General features: G+C 38.9%; 1 protein-coding gene across 1 annotated transcript in view; it reads left to right on the plus strand.

Moving 5' to 3' along the window:
* Window positions 1–3,895: 3,895 nt before the first annotated feature.
* Window positions 3,896–19,748, plus strand: part of kcnab1a (potassium voltage-gated channel subfamily A regulatory beta subunit 1a) — a 66,369-nt gene continuing 50,516 nt past the window's right edge. The window contains exon 1 of the mRNA XM_061046238.1: window positions 3,896–4,291. Coding sequence (XP_060902221.1) covers window positions 4,083–4,291 — 209 coding nt within the window. The 5' untranslated portion in view covers window positions 3,896–4,082. The remainder of the gene's footprint in view (window positions 4,292–19,748) is intronic.

Consider the following 19,748-nt stretch of genomic DNA (forward strand, 5'->3'; position numbering starts at 1 on the left):
TTTATTTTTACTGTTATGTGATCTTTATTTTGCTTTACAAAAATTAGCTTATTTATCGTTCATTTGTGCCATATTGGAATAGCAAATAAGTCTTTGTGTGCCAATTATTTGGTTATGTACATTTCAAACAGCAGATTAGATACTACTGCAAGAAATGAGACAAGGACTTGTACACACTTTAAGCAGCAGCTTGTTTCTTCTGTCAATGATGTATAGAAACTCATAGGTTGCAATCACTCCAGCACACGATACACACCTTGCAACCATGGTCCCTTTTTCACTCAGCAGTTTTCTGCTATACTCATTAGAGGGGAGAGGATTTAAGCTCCAGCTCCAATTCTGTACATGGAATTGGTTGGGATTCTGCTGATCCCCAAGGCAAGGGACTAGATCGATCTGAAATAAGGTCCTGAAGAACGGCTTTTCCGTTAGGTGTGAGATTGATCTGAGGTTGTGTGTGTCTTCTGGGGCAGATGATAAATATGAGAAAGCAGCGCGGAAGATATTATGAGGAGCTCCATTTCTAAAGGACTGCATTTTTTTTAATAAAGAAACTGCTGTACAAGCCCCTCCTCTGTTCACACAATGTCAAAATGTAAAATGACAAAAATGCTAATTATTTTCCACTTCAATCGTTTGTATTATCTTACAATTCAGATACACATTCTATTTTAATTATTCATTGTTATATACTGTATTGTTAAATTCAAATCAATAAACAACAACAATGGTCTGAATGCTGATCTGTCAGATATCACCCATTACCTCACCAGGAAGCTCTGGCCCTGGTTTGCAAAAGCCATTTTTCTCCAAAAGAATCTTACTGAGCCACTTAAGCCCTTTTTAGACAAGGAGCCCAATAATGGGGTTGGCATAGATGGATTCATCATGTCATGTCTGTCCACTACATACACACATTTATTCAAACTACAACCATCCAATTGTACCTTTATTAACGACATCCATTACTTACAGTTAAGTCTCAATAGATTCATCAAGCACCAATATTTTTAATGTAAAGCACAAAGCAACTCCAAATACATTTTGAGAACCCTGTAAATGTGTCTAACACATGCTAAATGATAAATGGACTTGAGCTTGTATAGCTCTTTTCTAGTCTTCTGACTAATCTAAGTGCTTTTTACACTGCAGGTAACACCTACCATTCACACTCATTCACACCTATTAATGGCAGAGGCTGCTGTATAAAGTGGCCATCATTATTAACTAATCTCATTCATACACATTCACTTGTCAAAGCCCATACAGTATTTTACTGCTCACTGTGAAGACATCACATTTCATGCCACCAGTGTTTTCTGACACAAACCCGTATCACAACAATCAGCAAAAATCAGTTCTTCGTCTTTCCTTCAATTATTTTGCTTTCTTGTACTTCTCTGACCACGCAGTTAAATGTCAAGTGTCAAGAGTGAGGACATTTAGAGTGTTATTGAAATGTAACATAAGAGGTGACAAATTGAAACTATGGCCTGATTTAAGATAATCATAAAGGGAGTTTCAGGGAGTTTATCCTCTGAGCAACATGAATGTCTGTATAATTTGAAAGGTTGAGATATATCAGTCATGTACGAAGGTTGAGGTCTAAACTACTATACTGAAGAAAGTATGGGAATTTGGGAAATAAATATTATTTTCCTTAAACCAAAGTGTCATGAATATATAAATAATGCTGAGCACTTACAGCTGTACATTTTAACTAACATAGCAACAATGTATGTGTCCTTGGTTCTTTGCCTCCCTCATCCAGTTGAGATGTTGAACTTGAAGAAGAAGCACACTCAAAACTGAGAGTTGGCATGACATTTCCATGGCATTTCCAATCATATTTTCCCTGCTTGTATTTTCTATGTTTGTAAACATTGTAATTTGTTCAGCTTGTATGTTTAAGGCATCTCCCAACAATACAGAAAAACATGCAAATATATCATATACATACATGAAAAAAAAAACAGTTTACAAACCATGTTTGTTGAATCCAGATTTAGATATGATTCATCTCCTCTATCCAGATAACTTTCAAATTGAAGCACTGCAGTGCTGACATTTACGACATGTGTTAACACAAACACAAACCACACACATTAACACACACACACAGAAAGAGAGACTGTTTTGAGACCCCCTGGGCAAAATGCCCCCTTTACTTCTTTTTGACACCCCTTATACTGAGAACACACACAAACATGCATGCATTCATGCACACACGCAAACACATGCACACAAACACACACACAAACACATGCACACAAACACACACACAAACACATGCACACAAACACACACACACACATGCACACAAACACATGCACAATCATTCTCATGCATACAAAAAACTTGTACTGTAATCAAACACAAACAGCTGCATGTATTTCTTCCATCTCCTCTGTGACAGCCTGGTCTATGTTGCTAAAGTTGTCTTCTGATCTTTGCACACCTAAACCCAATCGTGCCCGTCCTTCCCCCTCTTGTTGATTTGACTTAATGCTGCATATGGGTGCTCTATTTTCTTGGCATGAAGGGATTTCTTAGAAAATGCATATTTTTTGTTAGCAAATACTGTAGCTTTTGAATAATATTGTATATATTGATGCACATACAGAAATTAATCATAAGATACACTGAAATATGAAAAGGCAGTTCACCAATTGTAGTAGGACTGAATATGGTTTCCTTCATGTATAGTGAATTTTAATGTTGAGAAAAGAGCTAAAGGGTGGCAAAGTTATAGCAGCAGGAATAATCTTGCTACCACAGCTGAAGGACACAGTTATTTGCCACTTTTGTAGAGGAAATGGAGAGAGAGGAAAAAAGAACGAATGAAAGACGGACAATTAAAACCAGCTATTGTGTGAGCAATCACATAGGGGATAGAGAGAGAGGGAGGTATACCTTCAAAGATTGTTGATAGGTTAGAAGACAGAATGAGAGATTGGGCGAGAGAGGTAGAGTGGGAGATAATGAGAGAGACAGTGTGGGAGTGAGAGAGAGAGAGAGAGAGAGAGAAAGAGAGAGAGAGAGAGAGAAAGAGAGAGAGAGAGAGAGAGAGAGAGAGAAAGCTGTGTGCTACACCACATGCCTCTCAGTTCCCTTTCGATGTGCTGATGGTGAAATAGCTGCCCAACAGGAGGAAGGAAAAAAAGCAATTACAAATATCGGTTTGGGAAAATATTTGCAGAAGTTGAATGGCAGAGAAAAAGAGAGAAACTGGGGTACAATCAAGTTAGTACCATTAATACCGGTAGGAGGGAGCCAAGGAGCACCGGAGAAAGTGGGAAAGTGTGACGAGCGATGAAGAAGAAATGACAAGACGGAGAAAAGTGCTGATGGCACAAGTGTGACGGTACACCCCGCCAGGACCTGAGAGTGACTGCCATCCTTTTTTTCCCTCCTTCCTCCTTGCACTGTCTTTTTTTTATCCCTTCTCTGACCCTGCCCCCCCCCCCCCCCCTTCCTCACCCCTCCTCTCTCGCTCTCACTCTCATGCTACGACTCTCTCTCTCTCTCTCTTTCTCTCCTCCTACAGTCAGACCAGGGAGAGCGGAGTGCATGGCTTGCATCTCTGTCTCTGCTTCCCTCTCTGCCATCCGGCTGCTCTCCACTTCGATATTCATTCTGCAGCTTTAAACGCTTTGAGAGAATTCCCTGAGCTTGTCATCAGAGGGGAGGACACAGAAGAAAAGAAGGCAGTCAGAGAATATTTTGGGGATCCCTCAAAGAACCGAAGAGTCTTGTTTTGTTTTCAGGCTTTTGCTGATTGACTTTTTCTGCAGACTCCTTTTTTTTTTTTTAATTTTTTTTTTGCAAGGAAAGACTTGAAATGGAAGACTTGTTTTGAGAGTGGGAAAAACGTAGCAAAATCCTTTGCAGTGAAATAATAAAGAGCCGCAGAAGTAAAGAAAGAACGTTACCACAGACTCCGGACACAAGCAGCTGAATCAAGATCATTTTAGAGAGACTTCAGGCTTCCCCTGCAAGTCTCCTCTTCCGTTCCTTCAGTCCCATCTGTACTTTTTTCCCCCTCTGGTCGCAGGCTCTGCTGCCTCCACATAAGCTCAGTCATGCAGGTGTCCATCGCCTGCACGGACCACAACCTGAAGAGGGGGAATGGGGACCACAGCAAGCAGAGCGCCACCAGCCCCAACGTGGTGAACCAAGCCAGGGCCAAGTTTCGCACCGTGGCCATCATCGCTCGCAGCTTTGGCTCCTTCACTCCCAGACACATTTCACTGAAGGAGTCAACAGGGAAACACACTGGCATGAAGTACAGGTGTGTGTGCGTGTGTGTCAGAGATAGTCGTGTGTTTGTTTGTGTGTTTAGGTGCAGAGATAAGTGACGCTGTAGGGAATGTTCTGTGATGTTTCTTGAAGTACTGCTATTTGTTTGGCATTGTAGTTTCGGCATGTCGTGCCATGCTGCACTCGTGTTTCTGTCTTTATTTCTTTTCTCATCCACTCCACCTCAGCTTCAACAGCTTCATCATTCTTTTATTATGCTGCTCAATTTTTTTATCACAACTGAGTTGTTCCAACCATTTGTGAGTTTGAGTGCAGCTTTTTCCTTTGTTCTACAACTTTTACACTTTGAGTGTTAAACTGAATACAGATGGTAAAATATCCCACCCAAAGGTGATGGCTTTGCAATAATTTATTGTTAAGTACCTTTTAGAGTGACTTCATGACAATATGAGAAATACAACTAAACTAAATGTTCTTTTGTACATGGAAAAGTTTTATCTAATCATTAGGCACAATGCAGCTTTGACATTCATTCAATTTAAAATCTATTTGAGTATTTTTATTTAGTTTGAAATATATTTGCAATTCCATATTATACAAAATGGAAAGATGTTTCTGTTAATATCATGCCATCGATTTCATCTTCATTGCATTCCCTTATTCAACTTGGATGAAGAGAAGTGTCCAGATTTAAACAATACTGTATTTCTATTTTAATAGGAAGAGCGCTTAAAAGCTTGATGATAACCTCCTGCTGTTTTGAAAGCCACAAATTCCCTCTTTCTGCCTTGAAATGCCTTTTTGTTGCTGTCATATTGTGGAATTTCATAATGCCATTTATGCAAGCCAATGAAGTATCTTGTTCCGAGGCTGCAGAATGCTTTCAGTGGGTTTTGCTTCAATTTTCAATTTTTTATCCTCAATCTCCACTGACATGCACTTTATGTCATCATATAAAAACATCTCGTTCACTCAGGATGTCACAAACAATCCTGACTAGTGTTGTAAAAAATGCTGTCTGGTGAGAGTTTACTGACAGCTCCTACAGCTGCTGTGATGTTTCTGTCCATCACTTTGGCCCTTTTCCTTCTTTCTTTTCCCTGCAGCTTATTTTGTATTCTGTACATTTTCCAACAATCCTGAAACTTCTGTAGAGCAATTAACTGCCTAATTCAAAATATACTCCAATGCTGTAATTCTAATGATTTATAATGCCATGAATGGAAGAAGATTCTTCTGCATCTCTCCCACACACCCTCTCTCTCCCTCTCCCTCTCTCTTTCTCTCTCTCTTTCTCTCTCTCTCTGTCTCTCTCTCCCTCTCCCTCTCTCTCTTTCTCTCTCTCTCCCTCTCTCTCGCTCTCTCCCTCTCTCCCTCTCCCTCTCTCTCTCTCTCCCTCTCCCTCTCTCTCTCTCTCTCTCTCTCTCTCTCTCTCTCTCTCTCTCTCTCTCTTTGCCTTGGTGAGACAGCTCTGCAGTGTGGGCAGAGTGTCTGAGTCGGACTTGACCTCAGCAGTGCTGCTGTTCAACTGACTTGTATGTTTGACTCTCCAGCCCGAGGCTGTGAATTACGTAAAATATGGTACAATTACTTTCTTTTAAAGCTCTGCAGATCACTGTAAAACTAGATCTCTCTCTTTCTCTCTGTATGTGTGTGTGTGAGTATATTTGAAGAACATGTTTTTTGTGTGTGCATAGAGAAGTGGTAGTGACAGATTAGAGTTGAAGGTAAACCAAGGCAGGCAAAAGTATTTAGCACTCCTGTTTGATCATGGTAATTCTTTATAGAAAAAGGTACATTTTGCACTGAAGCACTGAACACGAGGTTAACCAATAAAAGTCCTGCAGATTTAATGAGGGTGCTTGTTGCTAAAATTATTTCAATGATGCATAAGCGTTTAGCAACACAAGCAGGGAAATTCATCTTTCATCCCAAATGAAAAGGACACACTTCCAGCTGTATTTATTCTCCTATTTGAAGGCATGTTCACCTAGTTCATAAATTTAACCAGAAAACATTTATTAGACATGAAACAATGCTGCGATATTGCTTGATTTTTCTGACTTTACCGTCAACAACTATTTCAATGTTACTTTCTTCTGCATTAGTAGTGTTTCATTGTTTGATTCAAACAGGGCATGCTTTTTCTCATCTTATTTTGCTACACTTTTTAATGCTAATATTTGACTGTTAATTGGACCAGACTGACATTACATGCTGTCCAGACTCTTGACGCAGTCTAGACACGTGTAACGTAAGTGGGCTGTGATGCTGCTTGACCAGTAATGAGAGCTGGCAGACAGGTGAACAGCGCACAGGCCCGATGCCACATCACTCAGCTTTGGAAATACAAGCCCAGAATTGTTGGGGCAGTAGGTAAACATGCCTGCTCCAAAAGTGAAACATACAGACGCTCGCCTGCCAGGTGACATTGAGAAGACAAACAATAGAGCAACAAAACTAACTCAGCTCTCTGAGCCAAAGGCTTCCAGAAATCTGCCATGTTTGATCTCAAACTTGTCTGAGTTGTTTTGCTATTTAAGAGTCCTCATAACAGAGAGAACCTGCTGATGGCCTTGCTGACCCTTTGCAAATGTTAAGCCCATCAGACGTCTCATCACTTCTTTTTTAATGCTCAGGACACCAGCTTCATGAGGTGGAACCCAGAAGCTTTTTGAATCTAAATCCTCCATGGCAAGACAACTGACAGATGTGTATGTAACTGAGCATGACACCTTCTAAAGGGATCTGATTGTTAAGAGTATTGACCGGCCTGCCTCATTGTCAGCCATGATGCCAAGAATTCTGACACTGCTAGGAAACCAGTGAGGACAGTTACTAAAAACATGTCATTCATTTGTGTGACATTCAAAGAGTTAGATGTCTGATGAAGTATAAAAGCGGAAGAGTTGCTCACTAATTTTGCTTCGTGTTTTTGCTACCAAGGCTTTCTGGGAACTCAATACCAACAAATGCTTGTATCTGTGGGAGCTGTTGACCAGGTGGTTACCAGACGCAAAGAATAATAATGCTACTACAATGTGTGTTTTAGACTATTTAATTCAGGAATGGTCACTGCTTTAAACTGCAGCAACGCTTTCCCAGAAACAAATTATGAGTGGGACTCTCTGAACCCCCCCTCCAAACACAGACATTTATATTCCAAGTAAGCATAATGTATGTGTTATTGATAGTTATGCTGTGTTTAATATATCATATACTTCAGATCAGGGCTGAACCTTGCATATATAGTGCCAGAGGCAAGGTCCGCCTCCCTTCTCCATTTACTTTGCCTGGATCATTTCCCCCATTATCCCCAAATTTAAAAAACAAAACAATCATTTACAATTTTTGTTCACATTGCCAATTTTGTTGTAAGTTTGTTTAGTCCTGAAACAAATTGAGTTGATTCCATTATTGAATCTTTAGAAAATGAATGAATAAGTTGGAGCAGTAAATCACCCCCTATAGGATGCCAAAGCATTTGCTATTATGGTGTTCCTGTCAGTGTGACATGAACATTCAGTAGGCAGATGATGTTGAAAATGAATTCTGACAACAGATGAGGATGGGCTAGAATTTCTACTCACCGCTCCATAGGAACAATGGAATAAAAGATGACGAGGGAGGAAGAAGGGGATGGAAACTGAAAGAGACAGAGAGAGACGATACCTGTTTGTGTATGTGCTAATCACTCAATACTGCATTGTTCTGTGCTGACAGTAATGCTTTGGGATGAATGGTATGGCAGTCTCTACCTTCTCCTCTCTCTTTTTCTGTCACTCTCTGTTTCCTTTTTGTTTCAGGAAGTGAACCAAGGGTTGTGCACGCCATCTGCTCTAGCGCTGCAGTGTAGGTGAAGGCATAACAAGTGAGAGTGTTTTTGCTTCTCAGCTGTGGAGCTGTGTGTGTTTAGTTTCACACAATTTATACAGCATGTTACAGTCAGGGTACTCATTCGAAAAACACATTAGGGGTTTGTCTGCTTGATATTTCTACAAAGAACAGATGTCAAACTGTTTGACATGATAAAGTTATACAAAGAACAACAGAACAACAGAACTTGTGTTTTGGGCTACAGCCATGGATTTTTTAAAGGTTTTCTTATGTGTTTTTGTTACAGACTCAGAAAAGAGCCTGGTGGACCTTTTGTTTTTGTTACTGTCAGATTGAAATGCAAAGTGTGGGCACATTCATTTTAAGGTTTTCTTATTGACTTCTTACCTGATACCTTTTTTCACTGCCATGATGTTAGTTTGACTGAGTTGGGAATCATTTAAATTTGAATCAGTCAAACCACAAAAGAGTAGGAGAGTATACGTGAAGGTTGGAATTGTGCATGCATGGAGGGGTGGGGGTGGAGATGCATTGCTGTATAAATACAGTGATGATAACATACTGGATTATGGGGGATTGATGTGCCCACACTTTGCATTTCACTCTGACAGTAGAGCTGAAACAAAAGGTCCACCAGGCTGTTTTCTGAGTCTGTAACAAAAACACATCAAGTCTCCTGTTGTCAGTCTGATGTGCTGTGGTGAGGGCTCATTCAATTGTTAATGATTTTCTTTACTTCAAAAACTCGGTAAACAACATTTGCATCAGTCGATCAGTCAGACAGGTGGAAGGAGACACACTGGTGAGAGTGAGGGAGAAGGAGTAGGTTTATGTCTCTCATGAAAGGATTCAGGCCCCCTGATGTGGTGTGACTGTATGCCGTGTACACTTGTATAGATTGTGCCACCAGGGTGCAATTACCTCATGCTGTCCCCGTCCCCGCATTGCAAGAACATGGTCCGAATAAATCCGAGTGCCTAGCTTGGCAGCATTTGAAAAGACAAGAGCGGCAGTGATCTGTATGTCTTTGTTGGATTTATATTTCTGTGCATGCTGCCTTTCAAAATAAAGATAAAGACCGAGAAAGAATTGGAAGCGAAGGAAGCATATGTGAAAGAGAGGAATGATGATGATAATAGAGGAATGTATAAGCATGAGGTAGGTTTAATTTATAGAACGAAACATTAGGAGTCAGATCTAATAATAAATATACATTTTGTATTTGTGTGTGTAGTTGTCAGTGCAACAACCACAGACATGTGTGAAGCATTAAAATGCTGTATTTACTCACAGTATATATGCCCCTTCCTTTTTTTTATATTTAGAAGTCCTTTTGGGTGGGTCATGAATGTGTTGCTACTTCTTCTGTTTGGTCAGGTCTCTTGAAATCTTACATTATTACCTGGGTTGACTTGCAGTACTGTGTGCTTGTATAGCTTTTATTAGCAGCTGGCCACTCTATCTTACTAAGTAGACTGGGAACATGAACCGATAACTCATGAGACATGTGTTTAAAACGGCATGCTACCAGTTGATAGCAGGAGGAGATTACCAATCTGTCCATCAGGTTGGAGCCTTGAAGAGGTGAACTTGTGGCAAAGTTCAATGAAATTATGCCATGAATCTACTTTGCTTTGCATGACAGAACATGCTGTGACGTGCACATACTGTAAATACAGACATGCATGTAAGAACACATATAAAAGAGAGAACCCATGAATTTCACACTATTTTAGCACGCTCAATTTACATAAACTGCAAATAGGCTTATGGTATAGAAAGTGTCATCCACTTTGTTAAATAAAATAGAATACTATATTATAATATTATAGTACTTATAATATTTCCCCCTTGTTGCCAGAGTGTGGTTGAATGGTCATATGAGTTTGTATATCTATCCACAAACACGCACACACACACGCGCACGCACACACACACACACACACACACAATTTGTTTTTCTCACTTTTTCTCACTGATCATCTCTTATGGACCATTATGTGGAAAAATGAGTGAATGTCAGTAATGACTCCAGCATGTGCTGCCAAAAAGAACAAACCTCAAATGCTTGTGAGGACTTGGCAAGAGTCGCATGAGCGATCGCATGAACTGTTAATTTGGTGTCAGCTCAGCTCCTGTGCTTAGACTGCTGAGAGCTTGCACAGCATACGATTGTAAAAGTGTCTGTGCGTTGTTGCACTCTATGGGGGTGGTGTGAAGGTGTTCTGTTTGCAGTAAGGTGCAAGATCTAAGTGTTACAGTCATAATTGAGACTTTTCTCATCTGGAACTTTGCACGATACCCTGTTAGTGTGTGTGTTTATCAAATTATATTAAAGGGAAAAAGGGGTAATAGCAGAAAGATAATAATGAAAAATTAAGGAAATGAATTGTGCCTGCCTGCCTGCCTGCCAAATACCTGAAAAATAGTCAGTGGCCTTAAACAACACATTATCTCTAAATAATCAAGGTTAGGTGTGCTGCGTGGGTCCTCAATCAAGCTGAACAGCAAACAGACGCTCTTTGGGGAGGGTGGAACGGAACAATGTAAACAGTTGATATGTTTGTCGCTTGAGTGAAAAAAGTCCTCTGAAGAGTAGGCACAAAAAGATATCCAAGGCACTTACACATATAGACAGATATATATATATATATATATATATATATATATATTAAAAGATAATGTATATGTATTATAACAATTATTCTAATCAAATGTGCTGTGTATCAGGATAAAGCTTATTTGAGAAACCATAGGACATACACACATACATTTTACAGCATGCACAGCTTCTATAAAGAACGTTTCTCCATCTGTGACCATGCATAACCTGTGAGATTCTAAAACTCACACATGCATTAAGCAATATACTGTACACACTAATTGTCACATGTGCACAAGTGTTTGGGAATGCAGGCTAAGAATTGCTCCCAATTTACAAGTAAAAATAAATGCTTGTACATTTAAATTGAGCAGATTATATAATCTCACACAATAAAAAACACACAAATCAGACATGGAACAAAATTGCTCGCATCAATGGCATGGGGAGAAGTCTATGTCTTCATTCAGACCAGGGAAAGCTGATTCTTTAAGGGTTACTATCCAGAAGGTCTCTCTTGGGAGAAGATGTTCCAGTCTGTCACCTTCTCTTATAGATATGGGGATGACTTCAAACACCTTGATTCTAAGTGAGTTGGGATCTGTGTTTCCAGCAACTTTAAAGTGGGTTAGTTGGGGTTTTCGGTCCGTATTGCATATTTGTGTTCTGCAAGTAGTGTGTCAGATGTAAAACAAGTCAGATGTAAAGCAAATATATCATATAAGATGTATTACAATTCGCAAAAGACCTGACCCGGTAGGTTCTCTACTGAAGACATTCTTTAAGCAGTTTGTTTTGACAATGTTAGTGCAGTGATTGCTCCAAACAAACACAGTAAATAGTCGATGGCCTTAAACAACGCATTATCTTTGCTCGTTGCTATGGTAATCATGTCCTTGGCTCTGTAGAGACCTCATTCAACTTGGAACGCTTTGAAAGACACACACATGAACATCATTACACACACATGCAAATAAAAAAAATGAAGATGGACTGTTAGCCATTTTGGGTTGAACTTAAAAGATTACTAAATCAAAGAGTTCGAGGAATAATGTGGAAAGGGATTTAAATGGTGAGGAGAAAGTTGATTAGAAATGATTTGTAGCACGAGTGGTCTTCATTTCAGCGTCTTTATAAGTAAAAGTTGTTGCTTTCGGGGGACATAGAAATTTCAATACACTTTTTTAAATCTGTATGATACCGAACATTTTTTTAAGTAAAACACCTCAGACCTTCAGTTTGTATATGTGATGTGTTTGGGCTTTTTGCAAAAGATAGGATTTGTAAACATCAGGGATGTTGAGGCTTTGAGATGTTTAACTTGGGTGTTAACTGTGTCTCCCTCAGTGTGATGCAGGAATCATTCAAGGAAGAAAAGGGAGAAAGAAAGAGTTTGTCAAATCTAAGATAGAGCACAGTTCATCGATATAGAGGGTTGTTATGTTGATCTGTTAGCAGTATAACAAACTCTGTCTCTGGCTGTCTGTCAGTTTATCTGTGAACTGCTGCCTAGCCCTTTGGTGTCCTGAAACTGATTATCTTATCAATTATATTGACAGCTGGAACATTAACTCATACTGACAGCAGTTGATGAGACTGATACCTCTACTTATCTGAATAAAGTATTTTACTCTGTGGCGATTGACTTTAGCTCACATTCAGCTTGTTGCATTCAAGAACAACAAAGTTATATTACTGTCCATTTTGCCTTTTGACTTGTTGTGACTTTTCCTCTTATTTGATCATACTAGCATTGCAGAGCATTGCAGAGCTTTCTGTAATGTTAGAATTTAGAATAATTTGGTCATACCTAATTGAAAGAGGCTGGCTTGTTAGGTTTGCTTCAGAGCGTGGAGAGTGATTTTAGTAGTTCTAAAAACCAAAAAAAAATAAATCCAGAGTTAAACCAATGGTTTGAATACCCCTCTCTTTCCCGCCAAATGGGATTAAGTCTGAGAGAGAGAGAGCAAGAGAAACAGTAACAGAAATTGATTGCGTGAACATTAAATTAATCAGTGATTATTCTTTTTTTTTCTCACCCTAACAGAGTTATCTGGTACTCACCATCATGTTGTTCTTTGAAATTGCAGACCTTTCCTCCAAAGAACATAACATGTCCTCTCAAAAACACAAGTTCCTCTCCAAAGCCTTCTGAAGTCGGTAATTAACACTACATCGCAGAAACAAAACCACAGTAAACGAAAGGGCCTTCTAGCAATTAGCTCAAACAAGTACATTGTTACCAGAATTTTGAGTGTCTACTTTTCTCTTTTTAAAGTACAAAACAAAACTTTGCATGTGGTATTGTTTTCCTGCAAACAGAGCCAAGAGCAGCCAAATGTTTAATTAACTCTGAAAGCAAAACTCACAAACAATATTTATTTATATTATATTACTTCTCGATAATCTCTAGATCTCAGTCTGTTGTCTTCCTGTTCATGTGTGAAAATCATCAATAAAAGTTAACAATGCAGCCATGTTTCTCAAGGGAAAGTTTGGCACTTAACATGACAGGTACAGTATTTCCCTTTTACTTTGTAGTAATGATCAAAGGGCTCGTAAATAAAGCCAGTCGGGTTGGACTGCCTTCTGGATCCTCTCTGTTGAGATACACAATACATATGCTTATGTAAACTGAGCTGGATTGCCATGGTTGCTTTTCCTTCTCTCATGCTTGTGATGCAGAAAGTAAACTTTCCTCTTTTTCCACCCCCAAATGTTAACACCTCACAGGCTGAAAACTGTTTAAAAAATGAGCAACTGCTGAACAAGCAGCACAACACTCTCCTTGTTTCCAGCTTTACAACTCCACCTCCTGCCAGCCAGAATCTACAGGCCTGTCAGACAGACTGCTGCTGTCTGTATAACAACTGACATCCTAGGCCCTCTGTTTCCTTTACGTCAGCTCTCCTGACAGCTCTTTAACCAGATCTATAAAGATCCACTCTGAGTCTGACTTTCTGCTTGTCAGATGGGAGGAGGTTCAAGATTTAAAGTTACCCTGCATCTCCTGGCAAACGTATTCCTCTTATTACCAGCAATGGTACATCAATCTGTGGATAATAGTACATTTAAACGTGATTCCTAATCTGATACTAGAGTTAGACAAAATATGTTTGCAAATGAAACAACAAGAATGTGTTTGCAATCAGGCAGCCACAAAAACAAATCTCTTCCAGAAGACCAAAAAATGAAATCTTTTGATATTTAAGATATGGGAGGGAGGTGATTGTAAGAGAACCAGCTGCTGTCTGCAAAAACTTTCTGTCTCCACTGAGCTGTTTCTAAGACACACTTGTGTTTCCTGTCAAGATTCTCTCTACAGCTCCGGAGTCACAGTCTAAATGATGAAGAGGAGATGCTGAATATTATTCATTGCCAATGAGGGTTATAGTATACACTTTGTTGTGCAAATAATTTGAATATTGTAGTGTGCCTACATGTGAAATTTACTCATAATAATCATTTAAACAGATGCAAAATACATACAAATTTAATGAGGGTACCACAAGCAGCAACATCCATGTCAAAAATATCATCACGTTGGAAATAAAGTTGTGCTTTGAATAGGTTTGAAGAGATGAAGATGAAAATGATCCATTTGTCTTATTGGCAGGAATAAACTGTTTATACACTGCATTGCACCTTTATAAAGAAGATATTTGCACAGCTGCTTTAATTACATCTTCAGTGTTGATTCAAACCAAGTGTCTGAAGACACTTAATATAATGAGGAGGAAAATCTTCATGTTTATATATTCAAAACCTTCTCTTTTCTGTCTATTCCAACTGAACAAATCCTGGAATGATAATAATAATGATCTTAACTTCTTTGTGTAATCCCTTACTAGATCAAATACTAACCTCCACAGGGTCTGCACTTCAATTTAATTAAACATTGCATTGCTGCGCTTTGATTTCATGGCATATTTCAACCAGAATGATAACATCCAGCACAATGAAGACAATTACTGCCAACTACTCATCCGTTGCGCTAATCCTCAGCATTGTTATTAAACAGGCTGGACATGTTGCTGACAATGGTTCGGTGAAATTACAAGAACTAACTTTCAGAATACACAGGAATTAAGAGAGAGTTAAAGGAGGATGGAGAGAGTTGTCAAAGCTACTGTTAATTGGTTCTCTTTCTTATTTGACTAACTTTGAGCAAATCCATAGAGTCAGCGATTTGCTACACTGAACTATTTTTGAATCTGCTGTGAATGTGGACTGAATAATTTTGTATGTAGTGTGTGCAATGTGTGTCTGTAAATTACTCATCTCACAGTGTCCGTATGAAGTATCACACACACACACACACACACACACACACACACACACACACACACACTTCCTTCCTTCCCTTACAGCTGTCCTTATTCAGTTTGCCTCTTTCTTCATCCCCCCTATTACACCCTCTCAGTCACTCTGTGTCTTGATTTCTATCGTTCCATAAATCATTTTCCTCTTTCCTCACTTTTTCTCCCCTTTCCTTCCACCAAAGACTCTGGTGGTATAGTAAATGCTTTGAAGAATAGTTGTCACTGTGCTGTATGCTGAGCTCAGTGCCTTTGATCCATGCTATAATCAAAATCACATACAAATTGTTCCCCGAGGCTGATGTCTTGGTGGGACATTATATGCACGTGCACTGAAAATGCACACATTACTACACATTTCTTTGCATGTACCTCATCTGGCAAACGAGTGTTCTGGTTATGTTTTTATTTTCGGCTCACACAAGCACACGTACAAACATACCAGCACACTTTGTGATTTGTGTGAGAAACAGGGCCTTTAAAGCAATCAATCATCTGCTGCGTAAGACATTTAAGGTTAAGTTCTACTATAGGTCATCTGTCAGTGAGGTGAAAAAGCATGAAAGGTGCAGGCAGGTGAAGAACAAGCAGTCAATAAACGGGAACATACTGTAGTGTAGAACTCAAAGATTAAGGTATTTTCTACAAGCATACAAGAGAGTGTGAAACTTATTGCATCCTAAAAGATATTCTATCACCACAAACTTCCATCCATCCATCCTATTTAGTCTTCCTCCAGACCCAGACTTCCATCTCCCCAGAAACTTTTTCCAACTCCTTCTTGGGGATTCTGAGGGTCAAGGCCAGATCATGGTGATATCATCCTTATCAGATGTCAGAACCACCTCAACTGGCTCCTTTCGATAAGTAGGAGAAGCGGCTCTACTCCTTTGCTCCCCAGGAGTTTCCTAGCTCATCACACTATCTCTAAGGCTGAGCCTCCCTCCGGAAGAAACTAATTTCAGCCACTAATTTGAGTGGCAAACTCCTGTGTTGAAAAATTAAGCCAATGGGTAAGTTCAAAAACTGCAGTGTCCACTTGAGAGTGGCTCCAAAAGCCAGAAATATTGAAATGACTATTTTGACAGTAGAAACTAAAGTCTTTACAGCCTTTTACAAAAACTATTTTGGTCTGATTAGTTAATTTCTTTTTAATAACTCACCCATCCTGATTTTATGAGGAATACGAGTTATGCCTGATAAGGGGCATGACAAATTTGACTGCAAGCGGCTGCGTTGCATTACCAATATGGCTACCGCCATGTAGGGGCTTCCAAAATAGCCTTCAGAAACCAATGGGTGACGTCACTCAGGCTTCGTCCATTATAATTTACAGTCTATGGTCAGCTTACCTTTAATTTATACATGCAACAATAGGGCTCTTACTTTGTTATACCTGCATGTGTGGCAGTTTTACAGGGAGGAGGGACTCTGTTTCCATGGAGATGTGTCTGACTGCACAAGCTGCAAGTGCAAGTACAACATGCTTTGTCAGTTGATTTTACCCAGTATGTGTGGGGTTTGACTCACTGGAGGTTTTATTTTTGTGTTTAAAAGTTACATTTTGGATGTGAAAATTATACTTTAAACTGGTTTGAATAATATAGGAGTATGTAGATACCTTTTTATGTTTTGAAGATTCATTAAGTGCAGATTTTATGATGTTAAGAATTGGTTTGTTATAAAGGATCTTTTCAGCCTAAGATCTGGGACGTTTTTATAATATCAGTTCTCCAGATGGTCAGTCTTTTTGTTAATTGTCCCTATCTCTCTCTCACACACACTGATGCACAAACATCTCCCTTTGTGAACAAAACACGAGTACCCATATAGACTGTGAACATACACATTTTAACAATGCATTCTCCCGATTGATAAGAGTTAGTCTCAAGTATAGATGAATTAAAGGGAGGTTGAAGAAAGTATTTCTGATGGTCACTTAGCAACCTCTGCCCTCAGTGTGTGAATGGGTATGAATGTGTAGGTGTGACATGTGGCGTAAAAGAACTTTGGTTAGTCAGAAGACTAGAAAAGTGCTATACAAGCTCAAGTCCATTTACCGTTTACCTTTGAAAGATAACCTTGGGAAAAAACATGAATGAGTCCTCATGCAGGGCTCAGCAAGCAGTGATAACCTAAACCTGCTGTAACACATCCAGCATCAATATGAAGTATTCTTGGTACCTGTCCATTAAAGGTGATGAGTGTAACCTCAAGTGTCCATTATATCTCCTAATGTAGGGAAAGTGCAGATCTTCTTCTCATTGATTCTGATGCAAAAAACTTCCAGCTACCATTAGTGAACTGAACCATGCTAATGTGGAAACTCAATTCTAACAACGGTTACAGACATGAGAAGAGGGATGGTTGGAGCAAAAGTAAAGTTGATTAAATAATTCTACAAAGTCATCCTTATAATTGGGAAGCATAAAGTTCATGTTTCAACTTTCTTGGTTTCACTTTAGTGGCTGCTTTCAGATTCTCTGGAATCTTTGTAAACTTGTAAACTCTTAACCCAATTTACCATCAAAAATGGCAGAGCGGCACTCAATAAAGCAATTTCACGTAAAAGGTCAGAGTTTCTCTGAGACTTGGGTGAACATGACAGGTCCAAGAGGCCTAGCTGCAGACATTAGCTCAGCTTGTTGCTTGTTGTAGGCGCTTGGCATGTTTTCAAGTTAGGGCTCCTTAAGTTTTAGCCGATTTAGAGGTTTTTGTTGTGAGCTGAATTAACCACAGAGCTCAGTCAGTCATCCTCTTCAATAAGACTGAAAACAGTAAGAGAGATATATCAAACACATCTCCATATTAATCAATACAGTCATCAACATTGGTATTGAAAGGTACAAAAGGTTGTGAGAACATCTCTTCATTAAGTAATAAGATATAAATAAAACAAGAAAAAGGACAGAGCATAACATGATTATCAGATATAAATCCAGAATTATTTTTGGTGATAAAAAGAGAATCTTTTTTTCGAATTAAAATTCAGAATATTAAGAAATGTTATACTGTGAAAAGCTTTTTGAGAGGAATGCCACTAAACTCACTAATATAAAAATGATGACATAAACAAAATGTATACGGTAAACCACAAAAGATTTACTAATATCTTTTTTAATGTTTAAGACATTTTGTTTTTTTTACTACAAAAACCACAATTGCAATCTTAAACAGTGTTGGCTGTGTTTAAGGACTCACTGCAATTTGTGAAGGAAAGGAAAAGATTGTCCTCTTCTAGTAAAATTAAACAAGCATTAGTCATGGTGATTGAATTTAATTAAATTCAACTGCAGTCTACAATGTTTACTCAACCTTAACAAAGTGCTTTCATTTCCTCAATCTAAGCACAATGGGATTCATAATGTAAACTTAGGTTGCAGGTAATTAAAATCTCATGTTTTGTGAAGCCATCACCTGTCTGTTTAGAAAAATAAATCTAGAATAGATATTTGTTATCCTAGGGAGGTTTTTTAATTTTCTGCAAGCTATGGTAACCCTTATCCAACTATCTGTCCTTCCATCTCCCTTATACTCAGTTCTGCATGATATCGTGAGACCATACAGCGTGTGCAGTGTCCCTTTGAGGAAACATGCATTTAGGGCTGCATACATCTGCATGGCAACACTACTTATACTTTGATAGTATAGTAGCTTCAGTGAATGACCTCTTTCCTTTCTCCCATAGTTCCTCTGTAATTATCCTCATCCTCTCATTTCTTCCCCTTTTTCTTTCTGTTTCCTTTGTGATCAGCATATGTTACAGTGCAGTACTGCTGCTATTTGAGTGTGATTTAGAAATTGCTCCTAATTTTCAGAAAGGAACTCAAGAAGCAAAGAGGTCAACCGGGACCCAGTAGATATTCAATTTTTAATGAACAGATTTTTCCTGTGGAATAAAAAATATTTGGGGTTCAGTCAGGCAAAGCGAGCCAGCACAATCAGTGCTTCTACATAAGCAGGCACTTCTGAACTCAAGTCTAATTAATAGCATTTTACTCCTTGGGAAATAACAAACACAACCACGTGGCAAACAGTACATACCTGGTGCACCATGTTCACATAAATGTTACACATTACACACTGAACTAATATTAACTACCCTGCCTGTTATGTACCCTTGACTTGCTGCCTCTGTGAAGCAGCAGGCGCAGTCTGCACAATGTTAACAGTTGAAATAATTAACTTTAACAATGAGGTGAATACTTTCAATGAACTAAACAACGAGAAATAACATCTGCTATGGAAACTTGTTATCAGAGACTCAGTGGTAGATTGGCAGATTTGATTAAAGCTTAGAAGTCTACATGTTGATGTGTTCTTGGGCAAGACACTGAACCCCAAATTGCTCCTGGTGCCATATCCATCAGTGTGTGAATGCATGTGAATGGGATTAGTAGTGATGGTTATATTGGTACTTTTTGTGGCAGATTCTGCCATCAATATGTGAGTCCAGCAGGGTGGATGTGACATATCATCTAGAAGTGCTTTTAGACAACACTCTGTGCTATAAAAAGTGAATCCATTTAGCATTTTGAAAACCCAATGATGATATTGTCTGGCATAATTAGAAAATGCCTCCATGTAGACGGTGAAATGGATGACTGTAGCCTGTAATAATAACTAAAACTAGGACAGAGGTAAAAAAAAAAGTCCTTCAATTTGTATCATTTGAAGGTCAGTGTGTGTGAAGAGGGGAAAGCTTTAGTTCTTTGAATTTATATGTGCTG

Source organism: Labrus mixtus, chromosome 9, assembly GCF_963584025.1.
Source record: "Labrus mixtus chromosome 9, fLabMix1.1, whole genome shotgun sequence".
NCBI classification, from domain to species: Eukaryota; Metazoa; Chordata; class Actinopteri; order Labriformes; family Labridae; genus Labrus; species Labrus mixtus.